The 27,718-nt window shown below is 43.1% G+C and overlaps 1 protein-coding gene across 6 annotated transcripts; it reads right to left on the bottom strand.

Moving 5' to 3' along the window:
* LOC119493118 (transducin-like enhancer protein 1) lies at window positions 1–27,718 on the bottom strand. Of its 6 annotated transcripts, none has more exons than XM_037778195.1 (20): window positions 26,973–27,718; window positions 26,397–26,497; window positions 25,330–25,393; window positions 23,927–23,971; window positions 18,895–18,957; window positions 18,679–18,753; window positions 14,529–14,745; window positions 14,169–14,185; window positions 10,930–11,043; window positions 9,583–9,636; window positions 9,183–9,332; window positions 8,905–9,043; window positions 8,206–8,405; window positions 6,295–6,371; window positions 5,863–6,112; window positions 4,680–4,927; window positions 4,271–4,418; window positions 3,994–4,144; window positions 2,853–2,929; window positions 1–2,380 (listed from the first exon to the last, which is right to left on the bottom strand). In XM_037778195.1, the coding sequence occupies exons 1-20, from the start codon at window positions 26,994–26,996 to the stop codon at window positions 2,273–2,275; spliced, it is 2,322 nt and encodes a 773-aa protein (XP_037634123.1). In that variant the 5' UTR covers window positions 26,997–27,718; the 3' UTR covers window positions 1–2,272. The 6 variants fall into 6 exon arrangements, with proteins under 6 accessions (XP_037634123.1, XP_037634124.1, XP_037634125.1 ...); XM_037778196.1 differs by having other exon boundaries at window positions 14,529–14,748; window positions 18,712–18,753; XM_037778197.1 differs by having other exon boundaries at window positions 18,712–18,753.

Genomic DNA, 27,718 nt, shown 5'->3' with positions numbered 1-27,718 from the left:
TCAGTTACAAAAAAAAACATTTATTGTCTAGATATTTCAATCATTTTAGATTAGCTAGCATTAAGACCATTTATTATTTCTCCTGATTAGACGTTTCTTTTCCATGTAAAAGACGTACAAAAACAGTTTGTTATTTCTAAAGCATGTCCTGTAAGAAAAAAAAAAGATATTTACATTTTTACAAACATTCAACAGACAAAAATAGATTTAAAAAACAAAAAAAAAATACTAAACACAAGTCATGAATTTAATGAGTTTAAAATGGCTGAAACTGACTGACTCCTTCCTGAAGCTGAAATACAACAGCACCTTTCTCTGTAAGACTATCTTGACAAATAATTACATCTTGCTTGTAGTCTTAATGTGAAAAGAGAATTTTTCAAGGCAATTTCACAAATGTCCCACATTCAAGAATATTAACAGAAACAAGTGACAGTATTTTAAAAAACAAAAAAGGCAATTCTGTTTTTAAGATGTTTGTTTAGTGAATATGGTAGAAAGGACTTTTCACTTGAACACAAGGTTACTTTACTTGTCAAGATGGTCTTTTTAGAAGTATAGTTGGTCCCTGTTTATGAATCGTGATTAACCATTCATACAGTATAACGTGTGTTTCAATGAGTGGCGAAGGCAGGGGCGGGGTGAATTTACAATACTGAAGACAGTAACCAACAGGTTGTTTTTTAATTTCAGATTAAGGGGAAACATTTTAATTTGACCTCAACCGATGAACTTATTGTAAGAGAGACCACAGGCAAATGAACTGCATGAAAACTAACAGCAGGGCGATGTCTCAACTTCAATAAGATCAAAGAGGCTGTACCAGCTATATCCGGCTGACCAATCATCAATACCGAGTCTCTGAAATGTTTTCAGGTCAGTAAAAGCGCGAGTAAAGGTGGGGCTCTGTCAACATGTGCAGCTGATGACGCACACTGTGGCTCAAGTATAGAGGGTAAGGGCTAAAAAGAAATCACAGTATAAAGGCATGTTGCTCGTGGAGAACAGATATGTGAAAAATATAAGTAAGGAAATAAATCGGTTGAAACAATCAATAATTCAATCTCTGAAACGTTTCCTTCAGGTTTCCAATAATTGGTTTTCCAACTGGGATCATAAGAAATAGTCCGAGTTATGGGGCTTTCATATAGAATGCGGTTTGCCCTGCACTCGCCACTGGGTTCAGCGCACATCACAGTGTCCTGCGCTCAAAGTTCAACCTAGTTGATATTTGGACGCAGCACACTGTGAGCAGGGACACCGCGAGCTTTGACACCGTGAGCTGCGCACTCCGCTGTGCTCATGCTTCATTTGAGAGCACATCTATTAAGCCCTCTGTGGCTACATTTAGAGTGTATTTTTCTTTTTCTCCAGAGTACGTGAATACTATTTGAAATGGGTAGGAATTATGGAAAACGTACTTTAACTCATGAGGATCAAACGAACCCATCACAGAATTCAACAATAGCATGATGTTAGACAAGTCAATATGGCCTTCAGTATGTTTCAAACTGATTTTGTATGTGTGTACTAAGTGTGTAGGTGGACAGCTACCGCAGTTTAGTGAGGATAGGACTTGGTGTTAAGACAGAAAAGGTACTTTTCAGACAGTGTAGGCGTATCAGAACAGCAAGCTGAGGTTCTAAGGTCAGAGCTGAGAGATCAACAGGCTGTGAGCATCGTCTGTCTGCAACAAAATACAAACCAACATGTTCTGCATTCACTGTCCTCCTCCGTCTCTCCATTATTTTGTCAGTATTTTTGTCCACATTCTCCGCTTCCCATTTGTTTACATGTTCGACCATCTGGTTTGAGTGTTCGTTCTAGGGTCTCTGCCCCTGGTCGTGACACTGAATCAAGTGTGTTTTAACATCTAATGTTTAGTGCAGTGTTCTCCAGAAGAGCTGGTCCCAGTCAAAACAATGCAGTGCCTTTGGTTCAGTCATTGTTTGGTCCCTGTAACTGATCCAAGTGCAGTCCGCAGCAGAAAGCAGTAGAGACAATAACATCCAAATAGTTCCTTTCCTTTCATTAAACATCCAGCTGCTCCAGTTAATTCCCAGCTGATATGGAGTCATGTATACAGGCACAACAGATATGTGCATGTAAAAGGTCCGTCTCCTTTCTGTGTCTCCTCGGCAGATGTAACAGAAAAAAAGAATGCGCCATCAAGGTCACTCGTGTTTTGCGATTTCTGGCTCCACTTGAAAATATTTGGAAACATATCTGGTGTGTGGGAAAGAACAAATGTCCTTGCTTTCTTTCCATAGTTTTAGTAGATGACCTCGTAAACAGTGGCCTTCTTGTCCCCTGAACCAGTGACGATGTATTTGTCGTCCACAGATATGTCACAGCTTAACACCGAGGATGATTCTTTAGACTGAAGAGAAGGAAAAAAGATATAGAAACAGGGGGGAAAAAGTTAGAGAAAGAAAAAGAACACGTCTGCTTCTGTGTGTGAGATACAGTACTTAAAAGTTTTACTCTTTGCTCTTGGAAAATATAATTATGTCTGGTGCTCTCATTCCAATCAATATTGCTGAATGATTAATAAGATACAGTAGCTATCATAACATGTTTGCTGATGTTGTCACAGAGATACGTGCTGATGCAGCAAATGAGACAGGATGCGTTTCCACACTAAAAGCAATATTTCACAGCATATTTCAACAGTAGGCATGTTTGCAACTTTCATTTCAACTTTAATTGCACCATAAAGGATGCTCTTTTTGAGGACTATGACATTTTCATGGTTTCCAGTCATTCATTGCATTGATGCAATGCTATGCTGGTGGACATGCTTTTCTATCTACAGTATGTTAATATATTATATAATGATCTGTTGTCCCAACCTGGAATATGCTGGCTCCATAGGGTGTTCTCCAGGCATTCAGTAGGTTATCCTTCCCTGTGCTCACAAACCATTTACCTGTGTAGAGAAAAACACACACACACTCCCACAATAAGTAAATCTCATGGTAAAACAAAAGGGCAGGCAATGATATCATTGACAAGATATGATTAAAAAGGAAAACCCCTTTGTAGAATAGAATAGACAAAACCAATTTCCCACCTACCCCTATGCTGCCCTGCATTAATAAAGAAACAATGACAAAACAACCCCACTAATGGCCCGATGTTTGAGCCGCACGACTCATTTTAGAGTCGGACCGAATTTCAGCTTCGTCGGGCGTCGTTTGCTGTGCAGTGTACAGGGGGGACTGAGGACCGATTAATTATGGAGTTGTTTGACATGTTGTTGTTTGACATGTTTCGTCAGAAATTTTGGTCGGCCGTCCACAGGCTGTCGCACAGTTGAAGCAAAGCTACGAGCCGATTCCCCAAAGTCAGTGCCTTTTTTGTCCTCTTTTTATAGTAATCAGAGCGTCGCTATCAAGATAACAATGTAGACCACAAAAGACATAGCTAGTATAACATAGCTAGCTTACCTCCAATTCTCTCTGCAAAATGGACAAGCCATACTGTCCAACATCTTCCTAGCCACCTGCGAGTCCATATAACATTACGCTGCTGCCTCTTTTTTTTTTTTTTTTAGACGTTTCAGCAGACAGGATGGCACAGATGATCAAGGCAGCACATTTCTGCCTTGTTGGCATTATTGTGACCCATATAGACCTCTGCTAGCAAACAAACTTTACCTGCCTCTGAGCTTTCAAACAAATCTTTATTGAGAACTGTCAACAGCCAGAACGATCCGCAGGAGCCAGCTGGCCGGGTTTTTTTCTATTTTACCCGTACAGTGTGAGCACATAAATCGTGAGCTTTGGCTTTACATCGCAAACGATCTACTCATACAGTAGGAGTAGGAAGTACGCAACAACATTTCTAAAATCGTACACTGTATGCCCAGCTTAAGGTAGAACTAAGCACCCATTTAAATCACTAATTTTAAAAGGTAAACTATAAACGAGCACTGGAAAATGAGTGAGAGGAGGACTAAATCGACCGAGATCAAGGCAGCCAGTTGCTTACCACAGTAGGCAAACTGCAAGGAGAGCACACAGCTCTCATGTAGATGAAGCTGGTATTTGTCAGGCTTGGTGACATGAAGGACCTCAACGTTGCTGCTCTCCATTCCCACAGCGAGCCACTCTCCTGTCGGACAGTAGCCGAGAGAGAAGATCTGGACAGAAGAGACAGGAAATATTACATATGACCAGCTGATCAAATTTACTTTTAATTAAATTCTAATGCAAAGTTTTTCAAGGATAGTCGATAAAACACTGTTTGTTGATACGAGGGTGTGTACCTGTGATGTAAAGTCATGCTGCTGCAGCTGCCGCCCCTCTCTCAGATCCCAGGAGCGGACGGTGTTATCGAGGCCTCCGGTCCACAGCTTGGTGCCATCATTGGAGATGTCAATACAGCTGGCTCCATCTGTGTGGCCTTGGAACTGCCTGCAGGATACACACATACATTCTGAGTTAAATACGGGAAGAAATGTTCAAACAAAGGCACACCAGGCGTCAGAGGTTGCCCGGGCAGTTGGTATGCATCACAGACTAACAAAATGTTAAGCTCTTACAATATTTCTCATCAGCAGCCACTCGATTCTACCTCCTGGTGCTACATTTTTTAATGGTAATGGTTAAATCAGCCGGGGTAGGTCAATACTGTGGTTAACAGGTGGTTAGAGAAGACACGGTCTCTCCTCTTACCTAACGAGTGTCTGGTTGTGTAAATCCCAAACGGCGATGTTTCCGTCACTGCAGCAAGAGAAGCAGACCTTGGAGTCCGGGCTGATGGCCAGAGCGTAACATGCCGGTGCTGATGATGTTAACTCTGCCTTTATCCTGGGAGTAGGCGTGGCCAAATCCCAGATTGACAGCGTGCTCGCCTCACCTCCCACAATGAGTGTCCGACCATCAGGGAGGAGACGACAGGAGCGGATGTAGTTGTCTCGATTCTGATGTGGCAGACACAAAAAATATATTTGACTAATGTGACTAATGTCACACAAATATTTTTGTTGTCCCTTTTCAGACATGCACCATGACTGCAGAAATTCAGGTTTTAATAGTTTTGATAAACAGAACAGCGGTCAAAGTTTATGTGATAATTGCAAATTAGTTTTAATGCCACTAATTTCTTTAATGCATTAACGCAACTTGTGATTTTTAGGTTGTAGTGGGCTCAGCTTTAAAGCTAGAGAGAAGATAGTGGCTTCATATGAAAAAACTAGAAAAACTTAAGGAATCCACTGGTACCAACTCATAGCAAAGAAGGTTAAACAATGCTCCAAACCTACGTTCAATTTTGGCGAGAAAAAACTGGCATAGCCATTCTCAAAGAAGTCCCTTGACCTCTGACCTCAAGATAAATGAATGATAATGGGTTCTGTGGGTACCCACGAGTCTCCCCTTTACAGTCATGCCCACTTTATGATAATCACATGCAGTTTTGGGGCAAGTCATAGTCAAGTCAGCACACTGACACACTGACAGCTGTTGTTGCCTGTTGGGCTGCAGTTTTGAGCATGATTTGAGTATATTTTTTATGCTAAATGCAGTACCTTTGAGGGCTTCTGCACAATATTTGTTATTGTTTTGTGTTGATAATTGATTTCCAATAATAAATATATACATACATTTGCATAAAGCAGCATATTTGCCCACTCCCATGTTGATAAGAGTAGTAAGTACTTGACAAATCTCTCTTTAAGGTTCCTTTTCCAACAGATAAAACATGTGCGATTCATTTGCGATTAATCCTGGATAGACATGCAATTAATCGCGATTAAATATTTTAATCGATTGACAGCCCTAATAAACAGTTAATACAACACACACCTCTCTCACTCAAAAAAAGACTGTATACCCGCACCACCACCACGTCACTCACCAGACAGTCGAGCTGCGACACCGGGCTCTTGTTTCCTGGGTGACTAATGTCCCAGACCTTGACGCAACCCTTCCCTCCTGTGTAAACATGTCGGGTGGGGTTACTGATGGTAACGGCGCACACCACCTCTCCATGGTTCAGTGTGTTGATCTGACGGGCGTGGCGAGGAATCCCTGGGCCCACCAAAGCATCCGGGGGGAACGGTACCGGCTGCATCTGTCCATCGGCCGCCACGTGAAAAGAATAAGCACTGATGATACAAAGGAGGAGGAGAGGAGGAGGACAGAAAACAGAAAGAAGGTAAAAATGAGAAGAGGAAAGGGTGTCATTATGTTTTTCTAAGAGGAGGTTTTTCTAGGACATATCAGTTGTTTCATGGGGCGATTCAGGCAATCAGTCCTCAAACATACAAGGAGCCGCAAACACACTTACGGTTTGCCGCCAGGGATTCCTGTCAGACTGGGAGGCATTCCAGGTACTCGCATGTGAGGATGGGGATCAAAACCAACCTTGAGAAGAAAACACAGACTTTTTATGAGCACAGTGCAAACACACACCCATGGGTATTGGCAAAATGCACACAGGTCAATACTAACCTGCGGAACAGAACACAAACACTCATGAGAACAAAGCAAACAGACAGTCTGGAGCACACACACACACCCTGCGAATCTGAATGACGAGTTTAAGAGTCAGCAAACACACAGAGGCAGAGCTGTCAGTACTTGTGCTCCCCCCCCATCCAACACACACACACGCAGCTGTTGAGTACACAACCTGAGTTTCTATCAAGTGTTGCTCAGACACAGACGCAGCTGTGAGTCTACTAAACCTATTTAAACAGTGTAATTAGCACTATGCAAATACAGCCAAGAGGGATGAGGTGATTGAACGTAACGCACACCAGCATACCCACTGTATAAATACTATCACACAGACGAGAGAAATACAGCTGTGCAACTATTGACACTTTTATAAAATCTAAAGTGCTTATGAAAACTATTCACACCCACTAACTTCCTGATCTTTTAATATTTGAAAACATTGAATTACAGTGGATGTAACTCTGATTTTTCAACACTGATCAACAGAAAAAAAGAAGTAAAGTGGTCAAAGGTTGGATGGAGATCACCCATGTTTAAACAAGGCGTGACAAGTGATTTAAATATCTGCAAGGTGCAACTACTGATGCAACTGTCACTCTCCTGGCAAACGTTACATTATAAAGACAATCAATCTGCTGGAAAGTTACTGAAAAGTTTGAATCAGGGGAAGGATACAAGAAAATATCCAACACACTGAATATTTCCTCAGAGTAGCGTAAGGTCAATCATAAAAAATGGAAAGAATATACTGCGGTGCAGCTGTAAATCTGCCTGGAGCAGGTTACAGGGTTTCATGGCTGAGTTGTGCGCACTATGCATACAACAACTGTTGCCCGGGTGCCTCAGGGAGAGCAGCAAAGAGGAAGCCACTGCTAAAAACACTCATATGAAGGCAGCAGAAGCAGAAGGCATGGCTTGAAAATTCACTCTGTTCTGTTCGCTCACATTCACCATGCAACTTCACAGAGCTTGAGAAGTTTTACGGATATAGAATGGGATATAAAGTGGAGCGTCCAGATGTGCAAACCTGATACCTGGAGTTCCTGCCAAAAGAGGCTCTACTAAATATTGTCCTGAAGGAGGTGAATACTTATGTAATGAATCATTTTGTGTTTCATATGTGTAATTTAAATACATTTGTAGAGATTTGTTTTCACTTTTTACTGATGTTCATCAGGATAAAAAAATTATAAATTACATCCATCGTGATTCAACATCGTGACACAATAGTTAAAAAAGTAAGAGTGGTTAGAATGTTTTATGCACATTATATCAATAATTAGTATTATATATTTTTTCTAAAATTAAAAAGAAAACCTCTTACATGCAGCTAACTGCTTTTGTTGATTTTATATTTTGTTTTTATTTATTATTTTATAAAAATACAAGTAGAGCTGCAACTAATAATTATTTTCATTGTCTATTAATCTGTCGATTATTTTCTCGATCAGTTGTTTGTTCTATAAAATGTCAGAAAATGGTGAAAAAATGTAGATCAGTGTTTCCCAAAGCACAAGATGACATCCTCAAATATCTTGTGTCCACAACTCAAAGATATCCAGTTTACTGTCGTAGAGGAGTAAATAAACCAGAAAATATTCACATTTAAAAAGCTGGAATCAGGCAATTTTAACTTTTTTTTTTTAAAGAATTACTCAAAATATCAAAATAGTTAACAGTTGACAACTAATTGATTAATTGTTGCAGCCTTAAACACAAGCCATCCTTTTCCACTCACCATGGGTGAACGGCCGTACGCAGCCACAGCGGCCGCAGCAGCCACACTCATCTGAGGTGACATGTTGTGCAGTCCAGCAGCGTAGGCTGCAGCTCCGGCTGCACCTGCCAGCTCCCCGTTCATCCCTGCTGCGTGGGGCAACATGCCAAACGCACCTGGGTATGGGCCCGGTACAGCCAGCGGGGTCCGCAAACCTGCAGCTGAGGAGGAGAGGGAAGGAAAGAGTGCGACACTTAAAAAGCTGGAAAAGTTAAAAATCCCTTGAATATCAAAGAGTACAAGCCTTGATCCTACAGATTTATCATTACCACACATCATCTTAAATTTCTAGTAACCTTTGATGGGGATTCTTTCTTTGGCTTTGGCGCAAACAGAGATTTCTAACTAATCTGTGATTTCTGTGATTCAGATTTATCTTTCATATCAAGCAGACTCTGGGGACCTCCACACATGCATGAGGTTTTCCAAAGTAAAGGTGTGCCGTGAAACATTAGTGATTAAGACTTAAAACAACAACAGGGAAGAAGTCAAAATGTCCTACATCATTTATCCAAAAGCCCTTTGACTCTTAACTGTGACGTTGAATTTTCTGGGAGGCAATTTAGAAAACACAGCTTACTGCCATCTGGCAAAGATTAGCATATTAAAATAACACAAGCTATCATATAATTCATTTACAAATGTTTATACTGGACTTACTGTGTGGATGAGGTATCTCCATGGACGGGGGTTTTGATAGACTGGGCCGGATTCCAGGGGTGGAGCTTGGACCAGGGGTGGAGTCCCCTCTAGGTGTGGGTGTGCTTGACTTTTGCCCAGGTGTTCCTGCCTTGTCTCGCTGCCACACAGAGAGAGAGAGATTCACTTTAGAAATGTAACTATGGACACATGTATTCACCTATCAATCGATCTGTCTACCTGTTCTATCCAACTACATGCTGAAACAACTGAAACTATTGTGTCGTGTCCATTCCTACCATGGCCATCTCTTTGGACTTGAGGGAGGAGGAGCTGGCTGATGATGCAGTAGAGGCTGGACTACAAGGGTCTTTCTTGAGAAGACGTGCTTTATCCAGGCCATTTTCTCTAGGGGAGGGGAGAGGCGTGCCACGAGGGGAGGCTGGATCCTGGTGGAAGGACAAGGACTCAGTTAACTACCTGAAAAACAATAGCACTGCACAAAAGTGATGTTGGTATTTTCCTAAATAGAAGATTTCATTCTCGTGGACAACTGTGAATATATTGTGGTTTATTTAAAAAAACACCATCACCCACAGATTACTGTGATGCCTGTTAATTAATGCATCCATCCCACAGGAAGCAACCACAATCATGACAACTATAAACAAACAATAAAAAATACCAAAACATACTGACCTCATTCGAGACATCCACCACTAAATTGTCATCACTTTTCTCCCCGTCGCTGTCCTACAAACCAGACAATCAGTTAGCACACCATTAAATATTCTGCACTTCTGTCTGGTCATTTTCTTTAACAAAAGATTTTAAAAAGATTGTCACAAATGTCCTTTCCTTTGATTTGCTGAAAAACAGGCTGTTAGAAGGAATTTGCAATTGAATATTCACTAATGGAAATAAATACCAGACTGAAACATCACTCTTAAAATCCAGGTAAAGTAAAAAATAAATGTGTTCTGAGTTTGTAACACCACAGAAAAATGTGTTACTGACCATCCAGCCAAATTTTAATGATTAAAAAAAATCTTTAAGTATATCAAATTAGGTTTCAAAATCGTGAAAAAATAAGCAATATCCTCTGCTCTGAAATACTGGGGGCGTGTCCCCTGAAAGCTCTGAAACCCCACCCAATCGTGGGTCAGGGTTGATTACATATATACAGTTACAGTATATACAACACAGGCCATCTCACTGCAGCATGCGCACCAGGAACTTATGGTGGCCAAGGCGGCTAACTTCCGGCTAAATTGAATGGGGATAAAATAATTCAATCCAGTGGGTCTTCTAGACTTTCCAAATGTTGTCGGACCGAATCGATCGAATTCTGATAGTGACACGAGTCAATTTCGCGGTGGTTGTGATGCTAAAAACAATTCATCCACCGCTTTACAGCCGCAGCAGTAGCGACAGAGTAGGCTACAGCCGAGCCTATGACGTAAGCACAAGTTTAACTAACTTGGTTGTGATTGGTCAGTGAGCCCAGTCCTGGAACATGCACGCAGCACACTCTCATTTGCACTCCGAATGATAGGCACACAGAGAGGGCCGGTGAGAGACAGACAGGGCCGGAGGGCCGGTAAAAACTTTATGGATTTTTTTGAAGGCCCACTGGGATTGAGGGGTTATGCTAAGAATGGCTCCAGTGTATCATCAAGCCATGATTTCAGGGGCTATGATTTCAACAAATCCTGAACACAAAAAAAATAGAGAAAGACAGTTTAACGGTCTAACTCCACAATTCAGGACTATATAGTTCCAGTTTTTTTTTTAAAATGTTTTCAGCACTTATCTTCTAACATGTGTAATGTGTGCATAAACAATTCTCTGATTTACTTTACCCAGACTTTAACATTTGATGTATTTGATGCATTTTTTAGTGTTTGTATAGATGTATCATAGCCCCTATGATATCAAAGCCCCTATGATACATCTATACAAACACTAAAAAATGCATCTACAAATGAACACAGTCAAATTATATTAATTTTTAACACACACACAGTAAGCAGAAAAACATCTTACATAGTGGCTAGAGTCCTTGTCTTCCACCTTGCGTTTCTTGGTGTCATTTGAAAACTCGGGTCCGTTGCGTCGCTTATCTGAGTTCCGAAGACTTTCTGGCAACGATGCGTTACTCTGCAGATGAAAGCCGAGAGGAGAAGTAGAAGGAGAGCAGAGGGAAGAGAGATTAAAGAAAAAAGATAGGTGGTGTAGAAAGAACATAGAGAAAGGAGAGTTTGGAGGACAAAGATGAAAACATTTGCAGAGGTGAGACAATTTTGTCATTTTAAGTTCAGGTTGTGCTTTGTTTTGTGTGCATTCTGCATGAGTTCTCTAAACCGTCTGATCCATCTCCCACTAATTACAACAGCTACTCAGCTATGTGTAGAGCAGGTTAGAAAAACAGACTCCTACTTACAAATAGGTTAATAGTTCGCAGAAGCATGAATTAAGCAGCACTAACACTTTAACAGCAACCTCTTTTCTCACTTGACCAAAGCCAGTCACAGCTACACACAAACACACGCCTCTGAAGTTGATGATTACATTAAGTGGCTCTCAAAATCTATCAGTGCTTCCTCTCCTGGCTCTGACAAGCTGCACTGGCTGCAATGTGTGTGTGTGTGTGTGTGTGTGTGTGTGTGTGTGTGTGTGTGTCCCAAAATGCGCACACACACACACACAAAAAACACACAACACACACACACAGCTGCCCCCTCTGGCCTCCTGACCAACGGATCCTATTGTTAATGGATTAAAGCTTCATGTTGAGTCCATTATAGTCTCAGCCTGTCAATGAAATGTGCATCCAACATACACAAACACACATGCGCGTGCACACATCCAGCGAGCGAGCGCTCGGGCTTTGAGGGGGGAAAGGGTAAATGAAGGAGGAATAGCTAAGAGAGGAGGAGGAGGGGTGGAGGAGGGTGAGAAAAAAGGGGAAAGGGAGGGGATGAGATTAGAGGACAGAGAGGATGGAGGGAGGGTGTGAGAGTGTGGAGGAGAAGAAAGGGTGACAAGAGACGAGGGGGGGAGAGAGAGAGGGGGGTGGGGGGGGTGAAAATCTGTATTCTGCCAAAGGCCCCTTCCTTCACGCCTTCCCCTCTTCCTCCCTCCCCCCCTTTTATTGAAAGGTTTTAGTGAGCTGAGCACAGGAGCACTGACCCGCAAAACATAAGCAATTTCCCCCCTCCGTCTCTCCCCTGTTCGCTTTTAGCATGGTCTCACACACACACACACACACACACACACACACACACACAAGCTCAGTGTCATATGACTGCTGCCCGCCACCCCCCCCCTCTCCCCTCCCTTTCCCAAGCCCTCCCTTCTCAGTGGTGGTGATATTAAACACAATGAGAGTCTTTAAGCGCGAGATCAGGGGCGGTGGGAGGGGGGGGGGGGGGGGGTGAGAAGGGGGTAATCTGCTCACTGAGGTGTTAAATAGGCACAACAATGCAGGCTAGGCTGGAGGAGTGTGTATGTGTGTGCACGAGTGTGTGTGTGTGTGTGTGTGTGTGTGTGTGTGTGTGTGTGTGCGTGTGTGTGTGTGTGTGTGCGTGTGCATGTGACCATGCTAAAAAGCTCATTTGGAGGAGAAAAGAAAACGAACAGTTCAGAGCAGATCTAGGGCAGAACTAAACAGGCAGGCCAAAGCTGTACCCGAGATCCCCAAACACACACACACACACACACACACACACACTTTGAAACTGACAGTCAAAGATATACAACTTAAGAATGAAAGCTATTTGGGTGTGAAACAGAAGTAAAAAAAAAAAAAAAAACAGCAAGGGGCTTTTATGCATAATGACATGGTGAGATGAACTTTATTGATCCCTGAGGGGAAACTGGGTCACTGCAGCAGCAATAAAAGTAATATCATTAAAATTAAAAAATGACCCTGCCTCAGCAACAGGTGCCGTTTACCTGAGATTAAAGTTTTAGGTCCTGTCTACACGTATTCAGATATTTTTAAAAATGTTTATTTTCCTGTATGTTTTGGCCTCTCGTCGACACGCAAACAGAGTTTTGGGTCACAAAAACGCCTTCTAAAGTGGAGATTTTTAAAAACTCCGGTTACTTTGTATCCGTGTGGACATGTAAGACGGAGCATTTGGGAAACAATGGCGTCCTCTCCTCATTTCACGCATGTTGCTTTGTGTGATGAGCATGCGCCAGAAACAATAACAAAGATGGCGCACTCACGGATTTTTTTACGTTTTGTTAGCACTGCTCGGAATAATTAATACTTATTTAAAAAATGTTAGTCACAGGAGGCCAAAGCAGGGAACTCATTTAACATGTCGAGGGCGAATGGTGATTGAATATGCTTTTTGGCGATTGAAATGGAGGTTTGGAGCACTCAGAGGGGCTATGGACTTAAACCTGAATGACCTCCCGTTCATCATTTATGCATGTAAAGAGACAGCTGATGACAGCAGAGTGATGACCAGAGATCCCAGCCCCCCCAACCAACAATAACTGTTATCGAACTGACTGTAATGAAGCAGAAGGAAAGGGAGTGAGAAAGGTGGTGACAAAATTCCTTGACCCTTTACTTGTGATCTCACTTGTGGTGACATGTAAATATTTCGGCAAATGGAGCGTTTGGAGTCGTTTTTGCGTTCAAATGTGGACGGAGATATTTTGTGAAACGAACGTCTTGTAGACAGATTATATTTTTTAAACGGAGGGGAAAATATCCATTTTTTAAAATATCTATACGTGAAGACAGGGCCTGAGTTGCAAGTCTTCATGTGGCTAAATGTGCTGTGACTCTTTAGATACTGTATTTTCAATAAAATACTATTACATGTGCGATAACTGAATGGTTGGCCCAGGATGACCATGTCTATATCACAGCAGGGATTAAAGGGATCGTTTTTTGGGGGGGGGGGTCTTTACTGTTTTTCCTACATAGCTGTGGTAGATCATTTTATAAGTACAAATCCAGACAATTAGATCATTACTTGGAACTGCTATATGAGTAAACTAAATGCAGTTTACTTAGAGCAGACCGTTTAAATTTGTTTTTCCTTCAGTTTGAGTAGAGCTTACTGATCCCATAGACGTCTGTCAACTGAGCTAAGACAGACTAATCTCACTGTTGAGCCAAAGTCAAACTGAATGTAAACTGCATCTAAGAACAAAGTCCAAGTCCCACAAACCAAACTATCCCTTTAAGAGAAACAAGAAAATAAACCGAGTGGTTTGTCAGTACTGTAAACACGGCTGCAGAAAGAGGAAGTACTTACTGTGCCGGGCTCTCGCTCTATTGCCATTGGAAATGCGTACATGCGGTTGAGGTCATAGGGTTGGGTGTTCAGCAGAGCAGAAAACGAAAAAAATAAGAAAGAAAGCAGAAAGAGTTAGAAATGTGAAGTCTACATTGAAGTTGACACAGAAAAACTGACTCGGAAGCAGCACAAAAACAATTTTGGACACCATTTAGAATAATGATGAATATAGTGAAATTAAATATCATTTTAAAACTGCATTTTGAATGATATGGATGTTGGCTTATAAAGTGAATTGTATTTGATAAATTTGTTATTCAAAAACTTCCAGGCACCACTTTCTATTTCATGTGGTGTTTCTGTGGTGTGTTCGTTCACCTCTCAGGTGCTCAGGTCCTGAAGAGTGTGAGTCTGGTCCGGACATGTGGGGCTTTTTATCACCAACATCTTTTCCCAACATGTGGGGAGGAACACCACCAAGTGCTCCTGATAGAGCCAGGAGACCAGCTGAACCACCCAGCTGAGAGGGGTGGAGGCCGGCAGGGTGAGGGGTGAGGGGCACAGGGGCACCACCGTGGTTATGGGATAGGTGCTGCTGCTTAGAGACAGGGAGAAAAGACAAGAAAGATAAAGGGGAGGTTAGTTGAGTCGAGAGAGAAAAAACGTTTCAGGGATGCTACAACACACAGTTGAGCCTCCTTGAGGTGTTGCAGGCCTAAAGCTTTGTTTATACTAGCGCAAGACACCATAGCGCGGGCATCTGTGGATGGCGCGTGCTACGAGCATGCACAGAGGCGTTTATACTCATTGCGTTGTTCGTTGCAATATGCTCCGAAACGCCAGGGGGCGTACAAACAAAAACATTCTGTGGATCAGCAAGAAGTCAACGAGTGTTACTGGAAAGGAGAGTAGGCTGCCTGGCAACCGTAGTAAATGCGACAACTTGCGGAGCCTTCGCACACCACGCGAAAGCCGCGATGATGTTATTTTCTGACATTATTCGCGACTCGCGTCGGCTTCTCTACGGGGACCATAAACCAGGCTTAAAGCTGGCAATACATCCCAAACTAAAATATTAGCCACTAAAACAGAGCAGTGCATTTTTGAGTCAGGGCTAAAAAGAAGAGATGTTGAGCTCACTGGACGTAGCCAAAAAATGCTGTAATATAGCTGTCTCAAAAGTGCAAAACATTGACGCCTGACACCAACAGCTCAAGTGTCAGTGAATAAAACTGAGCCATCAATAGATAACATCAATAGCACTCTGTAACCTAATCAATAGAGATTTCTGGCCCTATTGAAGTCTTCAACAGATGGGACAGTTTCTTCAGTGTCTGGCTTTACACCACCTCAACAAGCTGCTGCAGCCTACAAGGCGGTGAACACATCCTCTCCCCCTACACACACACTGACACACACACACACACCCTCCTCCCTCTGGGGTCAAACACTGAACAATACTGACAGCTGGGATCACAGCCCAGAGCCCGAGGATGTGGTGGGAGAAGCGAGGGGGGGTAGGGAGACAGGGAGGAAAAGGAGGAATGACGGAGAAGTGGAGGGGCAAGGGGGCGGGGGGGAGGGGGGGGGCCGAGAGCCCCAGCTGCTGCCTGCACTGTCAGGTCTTGTGAGGGAGTGAGGCGGCTGAGGCAGAGAGGGGAGGAGAGAAGGAGAGAAGAGGGTCAGAGAGAGAGTTTGGCTGGCAGCCCTGCTCTCTCTTTCACACCAAATCAGGCGCTCGTCTGAGCGTGAAATGCCTTTGTGTTCCAAAACATCATTATTGCCTCCTCAGACAGTAGCCGCGGGAATCCAAGCTCACTGATTCGCCACGGGGAGGGGAGGAGGAAGGAGGGAGAGGGGAGAAGAAGGGGGGGCACAGGAGGCGACTCGGCAGGGGTGCAAGGAGTGCTGAAGGTCAAACCGACTTTTATCTCACCTAATTGACTAACCCACTCCCCCTCTCCTGAGCCCCCGCCTCCTCTTTTCCTCTCTATCCATCCTTCACTCACTGCGTCCTGCCCCGATGAATGAAAGCAAAACAACGAAACAGTCTTTTAGCCTCAACCCCCATGCCTGCCTCCTCTACACACACACACTCAATTTCCAGAGTTGGCTCGCCTGCCAAACAATCAAACATAAACACACCCACACGTCACACTTGATCACACTAACATGCAGACACAGAATCTAGATAAACAAGGCAGGCACATACACCCTCGCTCAACCATCCTGCCTGTTGTTTTCTGGGGATAACAGAAATGCACGCTCTGCTACACCCAGACGCACACACACAAACAGATGCAAAAACACACACACATGGATACACAAGCAGGACCCCTGATGGGAGTAAATGGAGGGGAAGTATTGGTGGAGGCAAGGGGAGCCCGGTTTGTCATGGGATGTTAGTGTGAGCTGGTATGTGTATGTGTTGTATGTATGTGTGTGTGTGTGTGAGTGTGTAGGTGGGGGCAACATGCTTCATTACACTCATTTAACTCACAAACGGGGTGAATGACAGGCTGGCGTGGGAGACGGGAGGAGTGGGTGAAGAGGGGAGTGTAAGGGGCAACGCCGTGACCCCCCTTTTACAAACACTGAAATCCTGCAATTAAGACTCAAACAGCAACTGCCAAATCCACCTCTACCCCCATCACACACACACACACACAGACCCCCATCAGTCCACGCCAACTAACAAGCCCACCTCACATTTAACTCTTCAAACCCACTGCCCACTCTTTGCTAAGCTAAATCTATGAAGACCCCTCCTCCCCCCCCTTCCCACATTCCCCTTCAACTCAACCCCCCTGGCCTCACCTCCCGCCAGTCAAGCCCCTATGGCTCCTATAAAGCAGAGTATTCTCAACTACCTCCCATCCCACCCAGTCACCACCATCAACAGCTCTACACTGTCTCTCTTTTAACCTAAGCATCACAGCCAAACTGCGAGGCAAAAAGTGTACGTTTCTATAACTTCTTTTCACACTCACCGTGCCAATCCCTTTACAGCTCAAGCCTGAATAGCTGGTCATGCCCCATCATTCATCCTAGGCTGTGACGACATCTTTTCAATAAACACCTCTCATCACACTTCTCCCACTGATTCATATCCTCTACTCGTTCACCATGAAAAAGATCAGTTCTATCAATCAATCAGTCCGTTTTATTTCCAGACCCATAGCCCATTAAAAAGAGAAACTATCTGCATCCTTGGGTTCAATTTTATTTCATTTCCTTTTTCTTCAATTTAATTTTCCTACCAACTCTTTCATATGTCCTACATACTGTATATGCCTGTGACCTTGAGGTTGATTTAGTGATTCAGGAATTGAAATAACTGCATTTCCTTTAAAAGTCAGCCATATGCCTACATGTGAAGTCAATGTAAACGTATGTGTGACGGTGTATTAAGTTATATCACCAGTACCACAGTCAAGCTTCAGTAGTGATTCTGAAGGTTTCAAGTGAAATCCAGCAAAAAATGTTTCGCTTAAAGAATTACTTTGACTAGAGTATAGTGGTTGAGTTATGTATTTGTTTCTGCAATGTATTCATTATTATTAGGGCTGTCAAAGTTAATGCGATAATAACACATTAATGCAAACTCATTTTCACACCACTAATTTCTTTAACGCATTAACGCAACCGATCTTTCGGAGGTTGTAGCGGGCTCAGTTTTAAAGCTACATGTCATGTCATACTAGCTAGCTCGCGAAGGAGGCTAAATAACGCTCCAAACTTGCGATCAATTTTGGCGAGGAAAAACTGTCATGACCATGTTCAAAGGGGTCCCTTGACCTCTGACCTCAAGCTATGTGAATGAAAATGGGTTCTATGAGTACCCATGAGTCTCCCCTTTACAGATATGCCAACTTTATGATAATCACATGCAGTTTGGGGCAATTCATACTCAACTCAGCACACTGACAGCTGTTGTTGCCTGTTTTGCTGCAGTTTGCCATGTTATGATTTGAGCATATTTTTTTATGCTAAATGCAGTACCTGTGAGGGTTTCTGGACAATATTTGTCATTGTTTTGTGTTGTTAATTGATTTCCAATAATAAATATATACAAACATTTGCATAAAGCAAGCATCTTTGCCCACTCATGTTGATTAGAGTATTAAATACTTGAAAAATCTCCCTTTAAGATACACTTTGAACAGATAAAAAATTAGTGTTTAATTTGCGATTAATCATGGATAATCATGTGATTAAGCACTATTAAATATTTTAATCAATTGACAGCCCTATTAATTATGTAAAAAAAATTCTGAAATAATAAGAAGCCCTTTTCCAGAAAGATTTTCCATTGGTGGCAGGCATCAAGTATCTGAGAGGTTAAAGTTACACTATTCACAGATCAAAATAAGAAAGGTTTTCCATCTCTGCCTTAAATGTGCGGAGAAGGAAATGCATTTCTTAAGGAAATAATTAGATTTTTTGTACACACAGATATGCGGAGATAGTTGATTGAGTAAGTAAAAATAATACACACTGTAGGTGGAAGGCCTGGCAGTCCACGTACCCCGATGACAGCGTTTAGCTCTGCCATAGTCACCTGTTTGGCTCGCTCCACGGCTTGGACCACCTGCTGTTGATGCTGCAAAACGCACAGACAAACACAATGTTGCTAAAAGACCAAGAATAAAAGGTTGATTTATCAGTAAAGCTAGCAGAGACAACTAGCGTGTATAAATGGCATAAATGACACAGTCTGCAGCTCAAAGTCACACATACTTACCTCCTGTGAGAGGAAGGGAATGACTTGTGCACAGATGGTGTTTAGTCTCTTGGCAATCTCGGTCTGATGAAGGAAGAGACACACAGAGACAGAAAGAGACTTAATTGTTAATAACATAATTACATTCATTTAGAAAAGACAGCTGTTCAGTAACACCAATAAAGTAATACAAGCACACACACACACTGGAGACTGCCGCCTCTACAGCAAGCCACACACACACGCACACACACTGAAACCCCTGGTCTATGGCCCTATTCAGACTTGGTATTAACATGTGTCCTCAGTGACCGAATCACAAGTGGACAGCTCTAAGTACGGGTGTGAACGCACTCAAGACGCATTGAGGACGCATTGAGATCGGATCTTTCAGACCACATTCAGAGGTGGTCTGGGCCACATATGGTCACATTCTTTCAGCAGTGTGCACGCGAATGTGTCCTGGGCCACATTAAGGACCGCCTACTCAACTGACGTCCCACTGGGGTCCGCAGGTCTCTGCGCTCCTCAGGTGAATAGACAGGCAGACACGAGCCTTGCGGCATGGAAATGGCCTCTGTGCTCTACGGTGTCCTGTCGGTACAACTGTACTTTATTAAAATACATCTTGTTTATAGGCTACATACAGACTCTCAGACTAGGCACACGAAGTGCATTATTATCATATTGTCAGAGATGTGTCGGCGTTTTTGTTCCGCTGCTTTGCACAGAGTTGATACCCGGGGACCGCCAGTACAATAACCTTTTATTTTGAGGTTATTAAAGTGTACCCGAATTCACAAATATGTAGGATATTACTACCGACATTCATGTAATATTACGTCACAACGTCTGCTGGATTGGCCATGTGTTTACTGCGTGTTTATTTGCATATAGAGCGGGGAAGTGAGATTGGATCACAATACTTTAATGACCCTTATTTAAATCATTAGGTCCTAAAAGTTGTAAAATGCACTAATAGCTGTATCCAGAGTTATTTCCCTTCTTCCGTTCATACAAATGACACCCAGACCGTGACGACGGCGTGAAGTTGGGACCCCATGACCAAGCGGACGCTACTGCGCATGTTCAATGGGCCCAATAGATGCGGGAGATCGCCGGAAGATCCGGGTACTTTTCCAGACGGAAGTGGAGCCATTTTGGCTTCCTGCGCCACTAAGCAACTTTCATAGGAATGAACGGGACACCGCCTCCAACGCTGTATCCAGTTCTCTTAATACATCCATGCACTCAAGACGCATGTGGAGACGCATTCTAATGCCAGGTGTGAACAGACGTACTTGGAACTGTCCACTTGTGATCCAATCACTGAGGACGCATGTTAATACCAGGTCTGAACAGGGCCTCCGATACAATAACGACACCCATCCACTTCCTTGGCTTTTACACACAAATCCAGTGTGTGCCATTTTCAGCATCACTAACACACACACCACACACACACACACACACACAGTACAATGAGATTTTCCTTTCTAATCATCAGTGTGAGCTCAAGTTTCTCTCTTGCCTGTTGTATTTCTTTTGCTCTCTCTTTCTATCCTGTGCTCTTGTCCCTCTTCCCATCAGCACTTCAACATAATCTCATCAGCGACTAACTTCATTTGCTCTCCCCCAGTATCCATGCCAACACATCCGCCTGCCCCCCAAACCCCCGGAGGTGGCAACAATTGGCTGAAACCAGATACCCCCACAGTGGCATCAAATCAGATAAGGGGACTCATATTACATATCATCCAATCAAATTGATACGAAGGAGGCCAGGAGGCCAGGGCGAAGGGGGAATTAGAGGAGCCATGAAACGTAGTAATGGCTCATCGGACACACACATCCCACATAAATAGATATGTTGACACACACGCTGGATGGGAAATCTTCAAAGGGCTATGTGTTGTTATGTGAAAACGTAGGAAAAATTGGATGATTTTCATTATTAGGCTACGTGTTGAAAAATAAAGACACTTATGGAATTGTTTCAAAACTCAATGAGAACACAGTCATCAAGCTAAAAAGACATTTGGTATCCCACAGCACAAAGCGACCAACTGTGTGAGTTTAACTGACCTAACAATAACTTCACCTGCTGTAGAAATAACTGGTTAATATGGCAAGTTCCCCCTTTTACAGTAATTATAGTAATAATATACAGTACTTCCACTTTCCAAGAGACTTCCGGGGCATACACTGCTCCAGTTTCCTACCTCCATAACTTGGTCTCAATTTTGAAAATTTTACCGATATGTCAATTTTCTTTCCTTCCTGCAATCCGTCTGTCATTAAAAGGTCAACAAGACTAAGAGTCAACAGCCATGCTACCAACATACATTACCATCCCTAAAGCCATGTCCCTGAGCTAGACAATGCATTATATAATGGGTTTCATAATTCCTGAAATGTTGACATTGTGGGGACGCCCTCTTTAGCTGTAGCATGCTTAGTCTCATTGGAACTTACTGTCACACACACACACACCTATCAGGTCACCAAACTGACCCTGCCAGTTCAGCCAATTATGTACTTGGATGAGCTAAATAAAGTACTAGCCTATTCAGAAGGAGTCTTGAACTAAATAAGTAACTGCTTCTCTTAATAGAACTTTGAGTATCACTGAAACTTAAAAAAGAAAATTATAATTACACTACCCAGGAGAATGTAAATAAGGGGGTTAAGTAATGCTAAGTAAGTAAAGATTGAAGAAACGAATAGAGGTAAATAAATGTTCTTTACCTTGTGAACGCTATACATAATTGACTCTTTATCCACAATCAAAGAGAATATGGAATCAAAAGGAGTTATAAGCCTTCAGAGCACTTTTAGTTCCGTTTGTCATTCATAACTGCATGTGTGTGTTTACATGACATGAAATACAACGTGTCTAATAAGGATTTGTGCGAAAAGCTTAAAATGCTCATTTACACATCTAGGTACATTGGGGTCTATACTATCTGCACAATGTGAAGAGTTATCTATGGACAATAACACACAGTGCTTAATATGGAGAGCTACATTTCTATATCGAGAAGCCACACAACAGGCTGTTGGTGAAAGACAGTTGGTTAGTCTGATCTTTGCACTTAGCTGCTTTGGCTCACCAGTCTGTGATGTGTCTTGTTCAAATTTCAGTGCTGTCTAGGTGTATGTGCACCTTTTCCTTTCTACAATTAATTTAGTGAGTGAGTGACCTTAACAACATACAGTAGAAACCTGCACCCTGGCCAGCTCATGAGTTGCTGACTTCCGCACACTAACTCAATCTCATAATGTCCAACTTAGTCTATGCCTAGAAAGCCCTAACTACAGAGCTATTTTAGGCAGACTATACCTGCACGTCCATTCTCAGAATCCCAGGTTGTAAGCCTATAATTAGTCTTGTATAATGGCTCACTGATTAGGTCGTCTGAGCATTAGTCTGACCAACTACTACCAGGTCAGCTCAGCCAATCTAACTAAGATAACTGACAAAACTAACAAGGATTAAACACACGAGGCCACAAATACCCAATGCCACAATCCCCAAGTGTGGCATCATTACAAATCGTGACTCAAGAACATTTGGAGAAAGTAATGAAAACTCACATTGTAACCAAGCACTTAAACGGTTTTCATACCAGCTCCTGAATAATAACATTGGAGAATTGCTATGGTGCACCGTCTACACTATGATATTCATATAATTGAGAGAGTGGGTAAAAAAAAAGTTGAGGATACAGAGAGAAGAAGTGTACACACACCATGTGCTAACAGAAAACAGGCTTCCCATTGCACATATAATTGGAGCATTACTGCCACACTACACACACACACATCCGTACCTTCTCAGCAGGAGGTGGGTTGTTCTGTATCCCCCATACCCCCCGCCCACAGAAGCTTGTTGCTCTGACAACTGCAGCCCCAAGCTAATGACCTCCCCTGGAGCTTTAGTGTGTGTGTTTATGTGTGTGTGGACAATAGGAAGAGATGCATCTCCCTCACAATGAAAGAACAGTAGCTTCGCAGGGACATAAAACGAAAAAAGGAGCCAAGAAAAAAGAAACGAGAATGGGGGGTGTAGCCCAAGGAAGAAGAGATCCCATAATTTTAAATCGAGAGTGAGGAAGGCGGTAAGAAACGGAGAGAACTTGGGTTATAAAAATGAGAGAATAACACAAGAAGAGAAAAAAAACTAATGGGAGGGAGTGTGAGAAGTCAGAGAAGCATCCCCACTCCTCGGTGAAGCAGCGAGGCCAATCCACCTCCAATTTCCTCTGGTCTGACTGGTCGATAGTTGTGGTAATTACTGGTAAACGCTCTGAGCCCTGCACCACTCCTGTGGGGAAATGTGTGTGTTTGTGTGCACGAGAAAGAGAGTGAGTTTTCCCGCCTCATCCATGTGTCTACATACTTAACCATGAGAGATGTGTCTATGTTCTCATGCATAAACGTTTGACTTCCAGTGTGTATACTACTGTGTATGTTTTCAATTGTTCCTGTCCTTGTGTGTTTGCCTACATTACTTCTGGCTGTACATAAATGCCCTTGCCTTACATTACAGGCAAGCGTATTCCGTGTTTGCACACTTATACGTCTGCCCTACTAAAGTGTGTGTCGGTGTGTTTTTCGCCTCCCTGCTTCTAAAAGGGGGGAGCTCCACTGTCTCTCCTCTGCCGGCCTCACCATGATCGATTCCTCTGCCCTCCCCAGCCCTGCCCCTCTAATGTAATAAAGCAGGCCGCTCCCCTAGACAGCACCAATCAATCTACAGAGCCATTCATCCTGCCTCTGGGCTCAGCCGGCCGGCCCTAACTGGGGAAATGGAGACAGAGCCCCATCGATCACGAATAAACACACATCCACACACACACAGAGGCATACAGTAAAACACACACACACACAAATGAATGAACGCACAAATGCATTTGTGCACACACAAGGACACGTCAACAGGCACACACACCAAATACATCAAAACCCTGACACGAGAGAGTGGGAGGGAGGGAAAGAGACAGACAGGAAGACGCAGAGAGTCAAGAGGCAGACAGATAAGCATCCATACCTGTTTGTGCATTTCGATGTTGAGGCCATAAGACATCTCATAGTACTGAGGAGGACAGAGAGTCAGATTAGTGAAAGGAATTCTGAAGCTTATGCAACTAAAAGAATATGTGCAACCTTACAGGCATTTTCTTAATAATAACCAGGCTTACAGATCTTTTGTGTTGCACCAGGTCATTCTCACAGAGCCATCAAACTACTTTTAAAAGACACAGCATAAATGCGTTTTACCTGTGCAGGAGTGTTGCCATAGAGGCAAAGTAGATACATACTGTATGTTCGCAAGGCACTTCTGTCTACTTTTTGTCTGTTTCTTTGTCAGGCTTTAAACACACGTTTACCTCACTTTGTTTCAGATTAAATAGAGTGCTCCATGGATGACGTACTTTTGTAGGCCAACAGGGAAGTTAGCATCGCCCTGGTTCCCTCGACAAAAAGCCAATGGGATTTTTCCATTGGGTTTTGGATTATTGCAGAAAATAAGCCCTGTGGCAAACAAACGTTTATGATACTTACACGTTTTGTTCAGCAAGATAATCGTATGTAAAGTGTAAATGCGATCGCCAGAAGTCAAATGCTAACGGTAGGCTATAAACGAACTACACCGCGGTCGCATGGGCGAGAGAATACACCACGAGGCTGTAACGCCGGACGAGTCGTCGTGACGTTTAGTAGTCTCATTTAGCTACTTGAAGCAACCGCCTTTTACATAAAGAGGCTTCAAAAATCACGAGTGAGGTATTTATTGATGTATTTTATGTCGTAGAACAAAACATTAAAATCTCTTCAGCTTGTGTTAACCACAGACCTTATTCAAGCATCTAACTAAAAACCCATAAATAAAAAAAAAAACGTTGACTTCCAGACAAGGGAACCGGAAGTGCTAAAATGATAACTCATTTCTGGGTTGTAGGACTCATTCCTATAGCACTCTATGGCTATCGAAGTAAAAATTGTATTTCACTTTAGACAGAAGAGATAAATGCTGAATCTCATTAATTCAACCTAGTGAAATGTTGGATTTACTGAAATACTGGAGCTCGGTTTAATCAAAATGAAAAATCTGCCTTCTCACAAATTTGCAAAGTTGTAGCACAGTCTCATCTGACACTCTAATCATCTTCATTAGCGTGTCTGAGTAAGGAAACTCTCTGTCTAAAGCAACACTCATGCTGCTATGCAGTGTTTCTTATTATGCCTCTTCCCTTCGTTCATGTAGTAATACAGTATTTACTGAAGATGTTGCACTTATCAGCCTTTGCAAAGATGAAAGTTCAGCTCCAGAACACATAGAGCTGCTGGAGACACAGTATCCTTCTCAAGGACACTTCAGCAGGGCAAAAGCCTCCTTGTGTCATGTGTGATGCGGTGGGTCAAATGAATTGAGTGTCACATGGATCTCACCATGACATAGTGTCGCTGCATCTCCGTCTTTTCACTGGCCAGCTTCTCGCACTCCATCTTGAGACTGAAATACAAAGCAATACACCATTTACTTCAAGAGAAACTTCTCAAGTTAAGCAAATTTGATCTTATCCAACCCAAGCACCTCAGTTTCCCACAGACTGAGAATGTATGTCAGCCTTTGGGGATGGTTATTTAGTTTTTTCGACCTTGATTTTACAGCACAACCAAGTTGTATTGCTGATAAATGAATATCAGCACATAAACAGATGTGCGGCTGTCTCTTTTTTGTCCAAAACGTCTACTGAAACTTAGAATAAACAGGGACCATGTTAATCTTCCAGGTGTTTTTTTTAACAATGGTAAAGCATACAACTTTGATCCCTGTTTTTCTTTTCTCACTTGCAAAAGCAAAGAAAAACATAACAGTGCAGGACACAGAGCAGAAAGTGAAATGGAGAAGATGGTTCTTCCCGTCGAGTTGTGATAACCAGTCTCTGTTAGCTGTAGGATGATTGGTTTAACCCTGCTCTTTGAACGTGTGAATCAGGATGTGAGGAAACAAAACAGTCTGTTTGTAGGTCAGTAGCTTTCACCTGTTGCGGCCAACCTTCCCCAACAAGTAAAAGTACACACGCACAAAGCAAAGAAAAACTGCACACATACTCAGGCAGTCTTTTCCTGACTGCACAACTACACACACACACACACACACACACACACAGGGGAAAATAAGGAGTGATTTATGAAACCCTGAGCCCACACGCCACCCTCTGGCTCTCACCCATCACCAAGACTTAGACCTACCGCAGTGCAAGCGCTAACACTGATGACTGGGTCTGCTGCATGTGAGTGTGTGTGTGTGTGTGTGTGTGTGTGTGTGTGTGTGTGTGTGTGTGTGTGTAATCCAGGTTTATGGGTTAGTATGAGGCCAGAGCTGGGGTTTTGTTCATTATGGTAAGGGGGATGACTGTGGTTAGGGTTGAGGTTTAGTGTTATAGGGTAGATGACAATGAAAAAAAAAAGCGGACAGAGGAGCCTTCTATGTGAATGTTTGCGTTATCCACCTGTGGTACTGTGCCTGAAGAAACTGGAACTCCTCCTTGATGCGGTCCAGTGACTCTGGGATGGTGAACTTGAAGGGCTGGCCTGGAGCCTGGTGGGGCGTCTGACACAGACACACACACACAGAGAGAGACACACAGACACACAGAGAGAGACACACAGACACACAGAGAGAGACACACACACACACACACACAGAGAGAGAGAGAGAGAGAGAGACACACACAGACAGGATTACTACCATCATAGTGTCTCATTATGTGGCCTATACAATTTGCATTGTAGCCCCTCTCCAGGCTCACATGTAATGTCAACAACTTTTTTAATTATTAGCCATTATTAAACAAACAATATTATTATATACTATATTGTTTCTCAGGGCAGATGCAGAGAACAATTAACAAGAAGAGAAAAAAATAGACTAAAATGTAAACATGTGCTTATAGCCTGGTGGAGGTTGTTAAAAGTAAGACCTCATGAGGTCATGAGACAAAGAGGTAATGTTATCTCCTTGTGTGGCTGTGGACACTTATTATTAGGGTTAGACTGTTAATAAAGCAGGAAGGGGAGAGTCTTACCGGGTGTCGCCCCTGAGGAAACATTGTTGTCTCCGGTTGGATGCAAGGGATCAAAGTATAGGGCACACAGAGAGGATGTATGTGGGGGTGCTCCGCCGGATCACGGAGACGAATCCATCCGCCAGTTATTATCACCACCAACTGTCGTTAATTTCAAAAAACCAAACCGCTCCGCCGATTCGTCCGAGTTCCACGGACCGTTTAACTGCTCCGTCTCTCGCTGTGTTTCGGTCGTTGTCTCTCCTCCGCTCCACCGGCAGCAGCGCGGCCGTAAATCAACCGGAAAAACACGGGAAACGGCTCATTAGCTGGAGGCAGCTAAAAGGGAGGAGGAGGAGGAGGAGGAACCAGGTGAGTAATGAAACCACCTCAATCACTCCAGTGGGTTGTTTTGTTGTAGGATCCGATGTATTCCGAGTAGAAACGAACAACCAAGGAAGAGCCAGTAGTCCAGTAGTAGAGCCTCAACGGACAGACAGCCGCTGACTGTGGTCTCTCAGTCGGAGCATCCGAAACATCCACACAAGTTAATATCGGTGAAGAGTTCACACTTGGCGGTCCAACAGTCAACAAAAAAACATAATATTTACTTCCCCGCAGAGTTTTGGACGCGTCCGAAATAGATTTCACGATAAAAATAGTTAGTTTTAATAGCAACAACTCCGCAGAGCAGCAGTGGTCCTCCGTCTAGCTCTGCTTTATCTCCAATGGCAACTTTCTCACGCGGTTTCACGCTCTCCCCCCCA

The sequence above is a fragment of the Sebastes umbrosus genome, chromosome 8 (genome assembly GCF_015220745.1).
Source record: "Sebastes umbrosus isolate fSebUmb1 chromosome 8, fSebUmb1.pri, whole genome shotgun sequence".
NCBI classification, from domain to species: Eukaryota; Metazoa; Chordata; class Actinopteri; order Perciformes; family Sebastidae; genus Sebastes; species Sebastes umbrosus.
This window is presented reverse-complemented; position numbering and strand designations above follow the sequence as displayed.